General features: G+C 38.7%; 1 protein-coding gene across 7 annotated transcripts in view; it reads left to right on the top strand.

Moving 5' to 3' along the window:
• Window positions 1-12,496, top strand: part of espn (espin) — a 64,962-nt gene that overhangs the window by 11,354 nt on the left and 41,112 nt on the right. For all 7 annotated transcript variants that reach the window (XM_036578995.1, XM_036578996.1, XM_036578991.1 and 4 more), the window contains exons 3-4: window positions 7,421-7,607; window positions 9,465-9,647. In XM_036578995.1, coding sequence (XP_036434888.1) covers window positions 7,421-7,607; window positions 9,465-9,647 — 370 coding nt within the window. The remainder of the gene's footprint in view (window positions 1-7,420; window positions 7,608-9,464; window positions 9,648-12,496) is intronic.

Here is a 12,496-nt window from a genome sequence, read left to right as displayed (position 1 = left end):
TTCTGTGAAGAACATAAAAAATACCACATTTTCAATGACTTAACACTGTTCACCCCCTACACATTTATATTACACATGTGGTGTTTGGGTGAACCCACAGGGAATAAAAGTGTGGAGGTGCTGTGTCCCTTCACTCTGTTTCTCTCCTACATGGCCTACTGTTAGTGTGTGTGTGTGTGTGTGTGTCTGTGTGTGTATGTGTTTGTATATGTGTGCGTGTGTGTGAAGGTTGACAACATGGACAGGCTGACGTGGACCCATGGACGTGGATCCACCAGACCCACTGAGTAACAGAAACCTGAACACCACACAAGGGTTAAGATAGAGGTTGAGTTTGCTTGCTGATGTTCTTTTTTTGTCCTTTCACTAAACTAAATTTGAACTTTACTGAAATTGAGGTCAGTCACACACCTTGAGTGGCTAATAGGTTTAACTGAGTACTAACAGCATGGGTAAGTTTTAGGCCAAGACTGAATAGACCTTTATAAAAAACGGTGTGCAGTAATACTACAGGTTGATTGATGATTTTTATAAAAATGTTATAAAATATTACAGTTGCTGTAGTATGCTGCAGAAATTTCCACAGGATAAGCAATCTTATGCTAAAGTCTGAACAAATTGGGACAATTGCTGTAATACACATTTACACTCACCGAGCACTTTCTTAGACACACCTGTACTCTATTCAGCCAATCGTGTTGCAGCAGTGCATAAAATCATGGAGATACGGGTCAGCAGATCCAAGTATTGGTCACATCCACTGTCAGAATAGGGAAAAAAATGTGATCACAGTGATTTTGACCATGGCATGATTTACCCATCTTCTAATGGCTACTTCTTGCATGATAATGCACCATGTCACAAAGCAGACATTGTCTCAAACTGGTTTTGTGAACATGGCGATGGGTTCAGTGTTCTTCAGTGCCCAGTCGCCGGATCTGAATCCAATAGAACACCTTTGGGATGTGGTACAACAGGGGATGCACAGCATGAATGTGCCACTGAACAATCTGCAAGAACTAAGAAGAGCTAAGAGAGGCCCTACCCAGTATTAGTGTAGTGTTCCTAATAAAGCGCTCAATGAGTGTATATGTTATACACAAAATTGTAATATAAAGTATTATACAGAACCGTAAAAATATTTGTTTCTAGTTTCTTATAGTACCACTCTGTATGTTTCGGTAGGGAGACCTTTGCTGAGCATGTTTGAAGTGGCCCCTACTGCTGAAAATGAGTTTGGGCTTTTCTTGCATAGTGTACTGTGAAGATTTGTTACGAAGTACCTCTCTAATCACACAAACCCCTGTACTAAACCCTCTCTGTGGGTGATCCCTTGCGTACTCTGAAGTTAGACAGATGCAAGGCTCCTGAAACTTTAATAAGGAAGAAAGCTGTGCTTGTGCTCGATAGCCTGGTCCCATTTAGCATTGTGTGCTGTAGTCACCATGGCGACCGCTAGTCTAATGAGGTAAACAAATACTGCTGAATAGAGGCCTGCTTTCTGTTGGACCTCTGCATTGTGTTGATAGGGTTGTTTTTGGTGGAAGGAGATAAGAGTCTCATGGCAGAATCAGCATTGCTTTGTTAAAATATGGTACATTGTTGATTTTGACTGTCACCTGTTGTTACACAGCCTAATGACCCTCATTAAGGTTATAGGGTTTGTATTGTCATTTGAGAGCGAGAGTTTTTTAATACATGGTTCACTGCTATAGTGTCATGTTTTGGCTTTGAGTTTCAGATGGTGACACCACACAACACCACACAACTCAGTTGCACTCATTAAGATGGTGCAACTGAGGTAACACCATAGGACAGTGTACTGTTTTTTAGGATTTTGTGATATGATTTTATGTATGTGGTTGCTTTTTTTATCCACATGATGCATTATAATAATAATGCTGTTGATGGCTCAGTGTCGTAGGGATGAAACTGGGGTTCACGTTTAAGAAGTGTGCGGGCTTACGGGACCAGTAGTCAGTTTCACATATGGAGAGAGAGAGAGAGAGAGAGCGCCTGTGTTTTTTTTCTCTACTACTCACTGTACTGCTAGCTTTACCACACAAATTCCCTTAATTTACTTTTATGTTAATGTAATCGAATGAATGCCGACATGCTTTGTAACTTCACCTTACCTCAAAGGGACTTGCTGCAGTAAAAAAATGAGCTAAAATGACAGAAAGTTAGCGTAGATCATCCTGGACTCTAACCTGAAGAGAAAGTTCCTCTGATCCTCGTCTAAGGCTGGTGTGCAGCATTTTCTGTACAAATTAAGTGTCCCAGTGGTTAGCTGAATTATGAAACTGCAGCTGTAATGACTGCAAACCCCTTGTTTTTAAAGTGTAAAGCACATGGTTGTGGCTTTTCGATGTTTCTCCTGCAGGGAGCACTATTAGCACGCAAGTTGCCATGAATCTGCGGCAGAAGAAACTCACGAACGCATGTATTTGCAGTGACGTTAATTATAATGAAGAATAAAATAGTTGTTGGTTTACTCAGAATCGTATTATTTAATATGTATGTGTATTTTTGTTAAATTATTAAAATATTAAAGATTTTCATTCAAACAGTTAATATAAATAAAGCATATAGACTAAAATAGAATAGAAAGTAGGTCGAAGCTGCTGCGGACCATATGTATTTTTTGCAGGTTGGTGGGGGGTGGGGGAGGTGTGTGGTTGCAGATGCGATATTGTCGATAATTCTGATTTTTTAACTAGAAATTATCGTGCTAATTATTTTTAGATAACTTGCAGACCTATAAGCTTGCCTGTTTCAAATTGATGATGTTGTCCTAAACTTCATACAGATCAGTGCTGAAATGGTGATGCAGTTATTATTACATAAATGGATTACATTTATATAGCCCGCATGTATAACTGAAATATTTTCTTATCCGAGTGGCAAGCAACAGATACACGTAAAGCTAAAATGAACAAATGCTAGCCCAGTTGAGTCAGAACATAGATAAATGAATAGTACTATACCGTCAAATTGTAATTTGTCAAAAGGCTAATTTGTCCCGTCTTGCTTCCTTGCTATCTGTTCAGGACGGCAAAACATGCTGGCTATTACCAAGTAGCATTCCCGCCAACTGTTCAATGGTGTGGAATGTGTCCTTCATTAGGATATCAGTGTCCTTTTGTGAAAGGGGCAATGAGACTGGCGACAGATGTAGATAAAGCACTTGGACAGTGACCCAGCGATTTATGAGAGTGGATTGGATTGGGCTATTGTTTGCATGTATCCTGCTGTGGGCAACATGTTATGGCTCTCCACTGATAAAGCTAATGGCATATACACAACATGAGGAGGATGGCCATAAAACTTACCTGAGACATAAAACACCACATGGAGGTTGGGGAGTTATGCAATCAATTAGTGCAGATTAAGGGCTTTGGCTGGGTTTAGAACCTGCATGGGTCAAAAGGGGGAGGCCAGGCTTTCAGACACAAAAACATTCGAAGCCTTTGAGTTCCATTTACAGTTTACCATCAATCTAAGTAAACACCCTTATATTCAGTCTGTTCAATGTAGTATGTAGTAATTCTAATTCCACTGAGTCAGATTTATTAATGAAAATTATACTAGTTATTAAGAAATTACTTGAGGCATTATGTTAGCTTTGGCAGGGTCCCTTTCTCCCTATAGCCAAGTGATGTACCAGACAAAAGATGTACCTGCCAAAAACTGTAGCAGTATAATAAGTAAAATCACCACTGTAGATTCATCTGAAATTATAGTTGTTTTTGTTTGTTTGCTTTTTTTGCTAAATCACAACTTTCAGGCATTTTGAAAGAATGTTAACCTTACTAACAGCAGATAAAAGCTAGTAGAAATTAGTTACCATGACTCAAACAAAATAGAGACTGGTTCCTACAACCTTTTATGGATTATTAGCTTTGTTAAAATCTTGGAGTGTGGCTGTCAGACGGTTTGGAAAAAACAAACCTTTTTCCTCTCTCTGCAGGCATCAAACATATCTGTGCTGTGTACATGATGGTGACATTTTATAAAGTCAAAAAGCGGCTGAACATTTGAACAAAAGGTCAAGTGGGATTTTGTTGGCTAAAGTACCTTCAGTTTCTTCACCTATTCATCCTCTTGCTGCTGCTTATGTTACGGAGGAGACAAACTTTTTCACCCAAGCCTAAATTATTCACACAGGAAGAGCCATCTAGACAAATGGACACATATCAGGCAGGACGATGAGAATCACTAAACCAAGGCCTGTGCTGGTGTCAGATACCTGTTGTTCAATTAGTTGTAATTATTATAATATTATTATTAACTGTGGTAAGTGGTTAAACCATGTTGGGTGCTTTGGCCGGGGGTTGACTTTTATATAATAAAAAAAATATATACATTTATTGAATAAAAAAATAATAGTAGTAATAATAATAATAATAAAAATGCTAATAATAGCGACACAGTCCCTGGCCCAGTGATAACCTTGAAGTTGAAACTGAGGCAATTTTGTCTGAGGCCTTTTGAAACGTCTTGCTTCACCTGATGAACGTGAGCCGAGACATAATTTTACTCGTATTTTTCCCAAGTTGTGAAGCTGTTTTGTCTATTTTTTTTTTAGTTCTGATGCTGTGGTCTAAGAATGTCCTAAAATGTACACCGTACCATAGAGACCACTTTTTGTTCAGGCATGATATCTACCTGCAGCGCAGATTGCATTTAACCAGCACAGCTCAACAGCTCTCATCTATGTCAGGTAGAAAATGTGGTATTTAATATAAATGTGGGCTGTTACCATGGTAACTCAGGGAACTGTCAGTGGGAACAGGCCTAACTAAACTTGTTTGAAATAATGGTCATATTAACTTACCTAGACATGGATGAGGGATTTTTGAAAAAGAGTGAAAGTGATTCTCTTCAATGGCAGCAATATTATTACAGTATCTAACTCTAAACTGCCTATGCGTTACGAACGAGACAGGGTTTCTGTTTCCGCAGTCATTCTCTTTATTTGTCTTTTCTTTTAAATCTCTTTGTGTGTGTGTGTGTGTGTGTGTGTGTGTGTATGAGTGATTCTGGGCATGAGCTGCTTTCTCTTCTAGCCTGGTACACAGCCTGTTGGGTTACACTCATCAATAATTCACACGTCTGACCACTTCCTAATGACGGAGCCCCTGAATAAACCTTCTTCCTGTTTGAAATATTCAACATCTCTTTGTTTTCATTTGGAACAGTCTTCACTCCTGACCGGATGTGTATGTGGTGTATTCAAACTTGTTTTTGAATCTAGTTGTGAGTAATATGACAGTGTTTTTCCTTGATAAATTATTTCACAATACATTTCCTTGGTTATAAGAAAGGTGCTATATAAATTTAAATAAATTTTAAATGTATACATTTTTCTGACTATAACATGGGTATGGTACTTCTAGAAAACTGAAAAACTACATATATCATAAAAAGCAGAGCTTGTGATGATTATGCCGTTTCTCAGAATCTTTTTTGGACTTCTGTCTTGCTGGTTCTTTTTGTCAATTTGTTCACAAACCTCAGACAAACAGATTATCATGTGTATTGTGTATTGTGAAAATGTATCCAAGTATACAACAATCATGGTGTTATATTTTTGCCATATTACCCACCCTTAAATAAGCCACATTCATTTATCATCAGTTTAACTTTGTCTGCAGAGTGGATAATTAAGCAATACACTGTAATTGTTCTACAGTTCTGCAAAGTAAAGAATAAATCCAACAAGTCCCAAACATTGTGTCAAATATTTTTAATATTGAACATTTTTGCTGACTAAAATGTAGTTTTCTGGGTCTTTCTTTAAATGCCAGGAATGAGTAAAGGTTTGTAAAGATACACGTTGTCAAAATAGCTTCTGATACTGTAAGGCCGTCTGTTCTATGGATAGAGCCATAAAACTGTGGCAGTATCAGGTTCAGCTCAGCTTTTGCAATATTTGCCAGATTGACTTAAATGCCAGTTTGTTTCAGACAGTTTTGTCAACCAGCCAGTTTGCCAGGTTGCATTTTGTTGATTTCTAACTCCAGTTTTTGAGTTTTCTCACCGTCACAGCTGTCGAGCAAAAAGCTTGCCTAGGGCAATGACAGGTTTGGAATTTAGTATATAAGGCCTGCTGCCTTACTCTTCTTCAGAATCTGATTAATAGGGCTGCAGGTAAACTGTTGTCTTATAAAAGTTACCTAGTTTATTCATTATCTGTTTTGTATATGCTAAGGTAAAAAATGAGTAATGTTTAGCTGCAGCATAAAGTGAGTCATTGCTTAGCAACTGTTGCTCAGAAGATACAGTTATTGTGAAAAAAATAACAAACTGTTATCACAAATAACAGTACGGTTAAAACGCTTCTCAGCCAATCAGATTGAGTGGTCGGTAATAACTTTTGTATAAAATCAGATGAAATTGTAATAAATAATTGTGTGTGTGTATATATATATATATAAACTGGTTATTTCTTCAGTGTTAGGTTGTGTAGCTGTACCTGATAGCTGATTTTAGCTTTACTCATTTAATCCTCTATATGTGTGAGTGGGATGGAGAATGCCTTTGTGTGTGTGTGTGTGGATGTGTGTGGAAGGAGTAGAGAAAGTTGGACGTGAGTCTCAAGGGAAAACCACCTCTTCCTTCCTCTCCTTGTCCCCCCCTTTCTGTCTTCCCACTTGTTTCGTGTCTGCCACTTGTTTAGCCGTGAGTAACACTGAAACCAGTGGAGCACCTCTAATCCTCTTAGTGCACTCATTGCTAACTTGTCAGTCTGTGTCCAAATAAAGCCACTCCTTATGGGATTTAGAGGGGAGGCTCTTGCTCACTCCCTGACCTCCTGCTGTGGAGAGGGGAGGAGCTGGGATGGCCACATTAGTACTGGACGACCCCCCAAGGATCAAGCAGAGGGCTTGCCCCCTTCATTGCCTCCCCACCACAGAGTGCAGGATGAGGGGTAGCTTTGTCTTCATAGGTCCTTACATGCAGTGATTTGTGGCATCCTGCAATCTGGGTGCTGCAGCCTTGCTATGAGAATGTCTCAGAACTTGATAAACAATATCGCTGCTTTACACACATGAAATTCACAATTCTGTTGTACACATACATAGCATGCTCTCAGTTATGTCAGTCACCATGAACTACGCAATGACACCTGGACTTGGTATGAATTCTGGGACTGGAAGATAGTACTGTAAATTGTAGCAAATTGTTTATATGATAGTTTAGTTCACTAGAGGAAAATGACCAACCTGTAGTTACAGTGTGCAGGCATATAGTTGTCTAGATATTGAGACTAAACACAACATAGAAAACATTAATCAGGCAAATGTAATTTTGTTTTACTTATGTTTTGTCTTCTGTAATTTAGTTGACTCCCCATGCACAGTGTAACTCTCCGCTGAATGTCACCTTGATTATTTTTTTATTTGTTTTTTTCCAGTCTTGTCAACTTCCAAACCAAGAATGGTGCCACACCTCTTTACCTTGCATGTCAGGAAGGCCACCTGGAGGTCGTCCAGTACCTGGTGAAGGACTGCGGGGCAGAGCCAAGTATTAGAGCCAATGATGGGATGACACCTCTTCATGCTGCCGCCCAGATGGGACATAACACTGTCATTGTTTGGCTGGTGAGTGGCAAAGGTTACAGGAACTTAAAGGGATTTGCAAATTTTTACACAGTATGGATATTGCTTTTCATGCATGCTGTGGCAAGGCAAGTTTATTTGTATAGCACCTTTCATACACAGCAACAGTTCAAAGTGCTTCACACTTGGGGTCAACCACTATGTTTTTTTTAGGGCCAATACCAATTCTTAGTAATCAAGGACACCGATAGCTGACGTTGGGGGTCGATATTTATTTACCATAAATTTGATGTAGAATGCAACTCTTATTCACAATGTATATTAAATGAATATAAGAGTATTACAAGAACTAAAGTGCTTTGAGTGTTACATTTTAAAATGATCTTTAAATGGATAAAAATAAATAGCTCTCAATGACATTTAATAGTCAGTGTTGTTTATAAGAAAAATGAAGCTCAAAATGGGGCCCAGAAAATTTAAATTCAACGTATTTTACACATAAATTATATTCATTTGTAATTATAAATGGTGAATATCTACTTCACACAAACACAATACGTAAAACTAAATAATGAAGTTTATAATGATTTGAGATATATCATTTCAGAACGGCATTCGCAAATATAGTTGCAAAAATTAAGATTACAGTACTAAAGGTAAAAGAGAATAAAATAAAAAATAAAATTACGATTAAAAGAAACAAAATTAGTGTTAAAATGAAGTGCAGTGCTAAAAACAGAAGTACAAGAAAACAAGAACGTCTTTAAACTGGACTTAAAGATGGCTACATTTGGAGCACATTTGACCTAATCTGGGAGTTTGTACCAGTGGTTGGCAGCATAATGACTGAATGCATTCTCACCATTTGGTTCTGATTCTGGGCACTGCTTACTGACCAATCCCTAGTGATCGGAGAAGCCTAATAGGTTTGTATACTTCAAGCAGATCAGCGATGTACTTTGGTCCAAGGCCATTCAGAAATTCACATACAATCAAAAGCACTTTAAAGTCAATTCTGTAGTTAAATTTATTAGTTGTTTTTTTTCTCTGTCTTTTTGTGACATGAAATGTTTAAACTTAATATATTCTTGAGATGGTAAAAGGCAGATTTTGTCACTGCTTTTACATGGCTGTTGAAATTCAGATCTGAATGAATCAGTTATGCCCAGATTTCTGACTTGATCTTTAGCCCTCAGAGCTCCGATGCCAAGATGAGCACTGACCTCAAGTCTTTGCTTCTACTACCAAATACGCTGCTGTGAAGTTTCAGCTGTTCAGAAGGAAAATGGAACAATGTGTCTATTTTTTCTGTGCCTGATTTCATTTATTGTTTGTGACCTTTGAACTTCTCTCATTTGTAATTCTTTTTATATCCTCTTCAATTATGAAACTCATTCCTTCATAACAGATAATTTCTGGCCATCACCCCATTCACCCATTTCTCTAAGCAGCTTGTTTAGAGTTATCAAACAGATTTGTTTGCAGTTAACCCCTTTAAAACCAAAGCCTGTGTATGTGGATCCAACGTTCAATTTTTTATTCTCATAAGCATGTAACATAGAGATTAGTTTCACACTAATGTACTGAATAGTAGATATAACATTATGATAGTAAAAATAGTAGTTTTAAAATGCATAACTCATGAATAAGTGTTGGGTTTAAGGGGTTAGGGATAGAGTTAGAATTAAGGTTGGGGAGAGTTTGTCACATATATCTGAATAGACTTAAACATTTTCCACTTGTCACATGACTTGGACAAGCTCAAATAGTGTGTGTAGTTTCTATACTAAAAGCTATACAGGCACTTCACCATCTCTGCTGTATATGTCCTATAAAAAGTGTCTCCCTCCTACTGCTTCATGCATGGCCTTCACTTGGACCTGCTTTATCTCTGTGCAGATGAGCTTCACAGACATCAGCTTGTCTGACCGAGACAACGATGGTGCCACTGCCATGCACTTTGCCGCCAGCCGTGGTCATGCCAAGGTCCTCAGCTGGCTCCTTCTTCATGGTGGGGAGATTGTGATGGATGGCTGGGGCGGGACCCCCCTCCACGACGCAGCCGAGAATGGAGAGCTGGAGGTGGGTGGTCCACACAATCTAATGTGAGGGCTTACTATATGGTACTCTCTTTTCCGGTCATAGCATGTGATGCAGTTAAGATGGGGCTGGTATCAGATTTACAGTGACTTACATGACGTCTCTGAAACCTAAGACCACATTACATGGCAGCTCTGAAACCAAAGCTTTCTCTCTGGACAAGATGTTGCTGTAAGGTGACAGATGTGGAGGCAGGATGCATGTGCAAGTTAGATTTATTGAAGTCCATAGTAACATCAGGAGCGTATGAGTAAGCAGGAAATAAATCACATTGATATCCATAATGAAACTAACAAAGCAAACCAACACAAGTACTCTACAACACTGTGCAACAAACAAGTACTATAAATACACAGACAGGTAAAGGTGGGCAGTATGACTATTTAATCATTATCATCATTGGATTTGTCATTGTGATAAACAATAAGCTTTTTTCTGAGCATATTGTGGATATTGTACATACTTACAGAACACTGACCAACTGCATGTTTCATTATAAAGAGAGCATAATTAGTCATGTTCAATTGGATTTAGTGCAGCTCAGTATGTAAATTATTGAATAAAGTCATGTTAATAGTTTTTAATAGCTGTGGCACTACGAGTGCATTGTGCCTGTGTGTTAAAATATTGTGCTACGTTTTGTGTATAGTGAAAACATCTCTAAATGTTGTGATATTCTATTTTTGCTGTATTTCCCACCCCTGCAGACAAGTAACCAAAGGTCCTAACAGTGAATACAGGGAGGAGCTATCAACTGAACACAGATGGTTTACATGAAAGAGGCAGAGCTAATGTGACAAACTCACAGAACAGGGGTGGACACTGAAAGGGACAGAGCCAGAGGCATTTGTGCCTTTGCAAAACAAAGACTTATTGTATATTCACATAGCTGTTGTTGAACTTGTGCATGCCAGCAAAGTGGGATGTGGGCTTGGGTTTGGTTTTGGTTAACACAGATGCAAAGTGGAAACCCATGATTTGCATGACTCGCACTAAAGTGTAAGCGATCAGCCTCAGCAAAGATTGCCATTAAAGGAAATGTGTGTGGTTCGTGCTCCCTTGGGAAATGTTTCATAACCCATTTTGTAAGGGTCAAGCTTTCATTAGATGCCATTGTTTGTCATGATACAGCATTGAAGTGGTTCTGTTCTGTCTGGCATTATCAATATTCAGAGATGAGTATTTTCAGAGCATTATTGTTGCCATTGTTGTTTGTAGATCAATTGGTGGTAGTGTTAGAATTAAATGAAGTTATGGAATAACTGAAGTTTGGGAAGAGGTTCATACCTGAAGCCAGAGAGGAGACTCATGTATTAGGGATTGACTTGCACGTGACCTGACTTGAAACTTGACTTGGACGTGCTTAGCTAACTCACGATTTGTCTCGGACACATACTTATCTGGCTCCTGACTCAACTCGGACTCAAGACGTAAGACTTTTTTCTGTTGGCACTCTTGTTTAGTAAGTGAAGTAACTGGTATACATATTAAGCACTTTACCAACATTCCAGTCCAGCTCATCATTTTGGAAAAGAATGGGTATAACTTTAGAGTGGCAAGAAAATTTACGCTCACTCTGGCCCTGGAGCTAGTTATGGGAAAAGCTCTCTTGAGCTGTTGTGACAGCCTAGAGGCAGAAATTAGGAAAGATAAACAGCCATGTAATGCCACTCTCCCCGCAGCTCTCTGCACTGTCAGGTTCGATATGGCTTTAAATAACAAGCTCTTCATTATAGAAACGCCTTCAGTCTGATGGACAGAATGAAACTCTACATGCAGTAAATGCAGAGTTTAAAAGAAATAGGCAAAAATAGCAAGCGCTGAGTTTGCTAAGTTTTAGTAAGTTACAGATCACATTCCTTTAAATCTTCATCTGGATTAGCTATTTTGCTAGCTAGCTTGCATACTTTCAAACTACAGACAACTGTGTGTTAGTCTGTAAGCAGACATTAGTTCTGTTCTTCTGACAGAAGATTTTTCGTGTCAAACCTGACAGGTGTCACATTGCATGACCCAACCTCTTCACTTTTAGGTCACAGACAGATGGTCAGACATTTTGCTGTAGAATTTCCTAGACTTTCCTGATACTTAAAATAGCTTGAAATTTAGTGGTCCCTCAGCCCAACGCCATTTTACTCCCATCACCATGATTCTTAGTTGGGATACAATTTTAGAGGTTAAGCACTTTTTATCCAAACATAGAACAATGTTCATTTACCAAAATGTCATTTGTATCATCTTCCACCGGACAGAGCACTCAGGTAGTTATTTAGAGAGCAGTGGTTCCTTCCATAGAAACTTCTTTTGAACGCTGCTATTGTTCAGTGTTTTTCTTATTATAGACAGAAAAATAGACTGATGAAAACAGATATCATCACGTACATGAGCCTCCAGGTGCTTGGCCATCTGCGAGTAGTGTTGCTTTTGCTATTTTAAGGATCTAGATTCTGTTGAATTCCATTCCCTTTGTAAACTGTCTGATTGTAGACTGATGGAAGTTTAAATTTAGAAATACTTTTATAACCTTTTCTTTGTATGAGCTTCAGCTTTTCTATTTATATGAAACCCCATTTGATGAACAGAAGGCAGTGCTGTTATCATTCTGTTATCATAGCAACGCCCACACTAGCTAGCATTGCTCTGACTGATGGGAAAGGGACGGCTATCCTATCCACCCAGAAAAAGCAAGGCTGATGATGCTTTTTTGGACTCCTGGTTACGGGTAAGTCAGGTTCAGGGCTCCATGGTTGTGCCACTCAGGAGCCCCAAACCTGACTTCTGTTTAAACTTCAGTTTTTTCAGTATCCCTCAAATGAGTTAATTATCTAAGA

The sequence above is a fragment of the Colossoma macropomum genome, unplaced genomic scaffold (genome assembly GCF_904425465.1).
Source record: "Colossoma macropomum unplaced genomic scaffold, Colossoma_macropomum, whole genome shotgun sequence".
Taxonomy (NCBI): Eukaryota; Metazoa; Chordata; class Actinopteri; order Characiformes; family Serrasalmidae; genus Colossoma; species Colossoma macropomum.
This window is presented reverse-complemented; position numbering and strand designations above follow the sequence as displayed.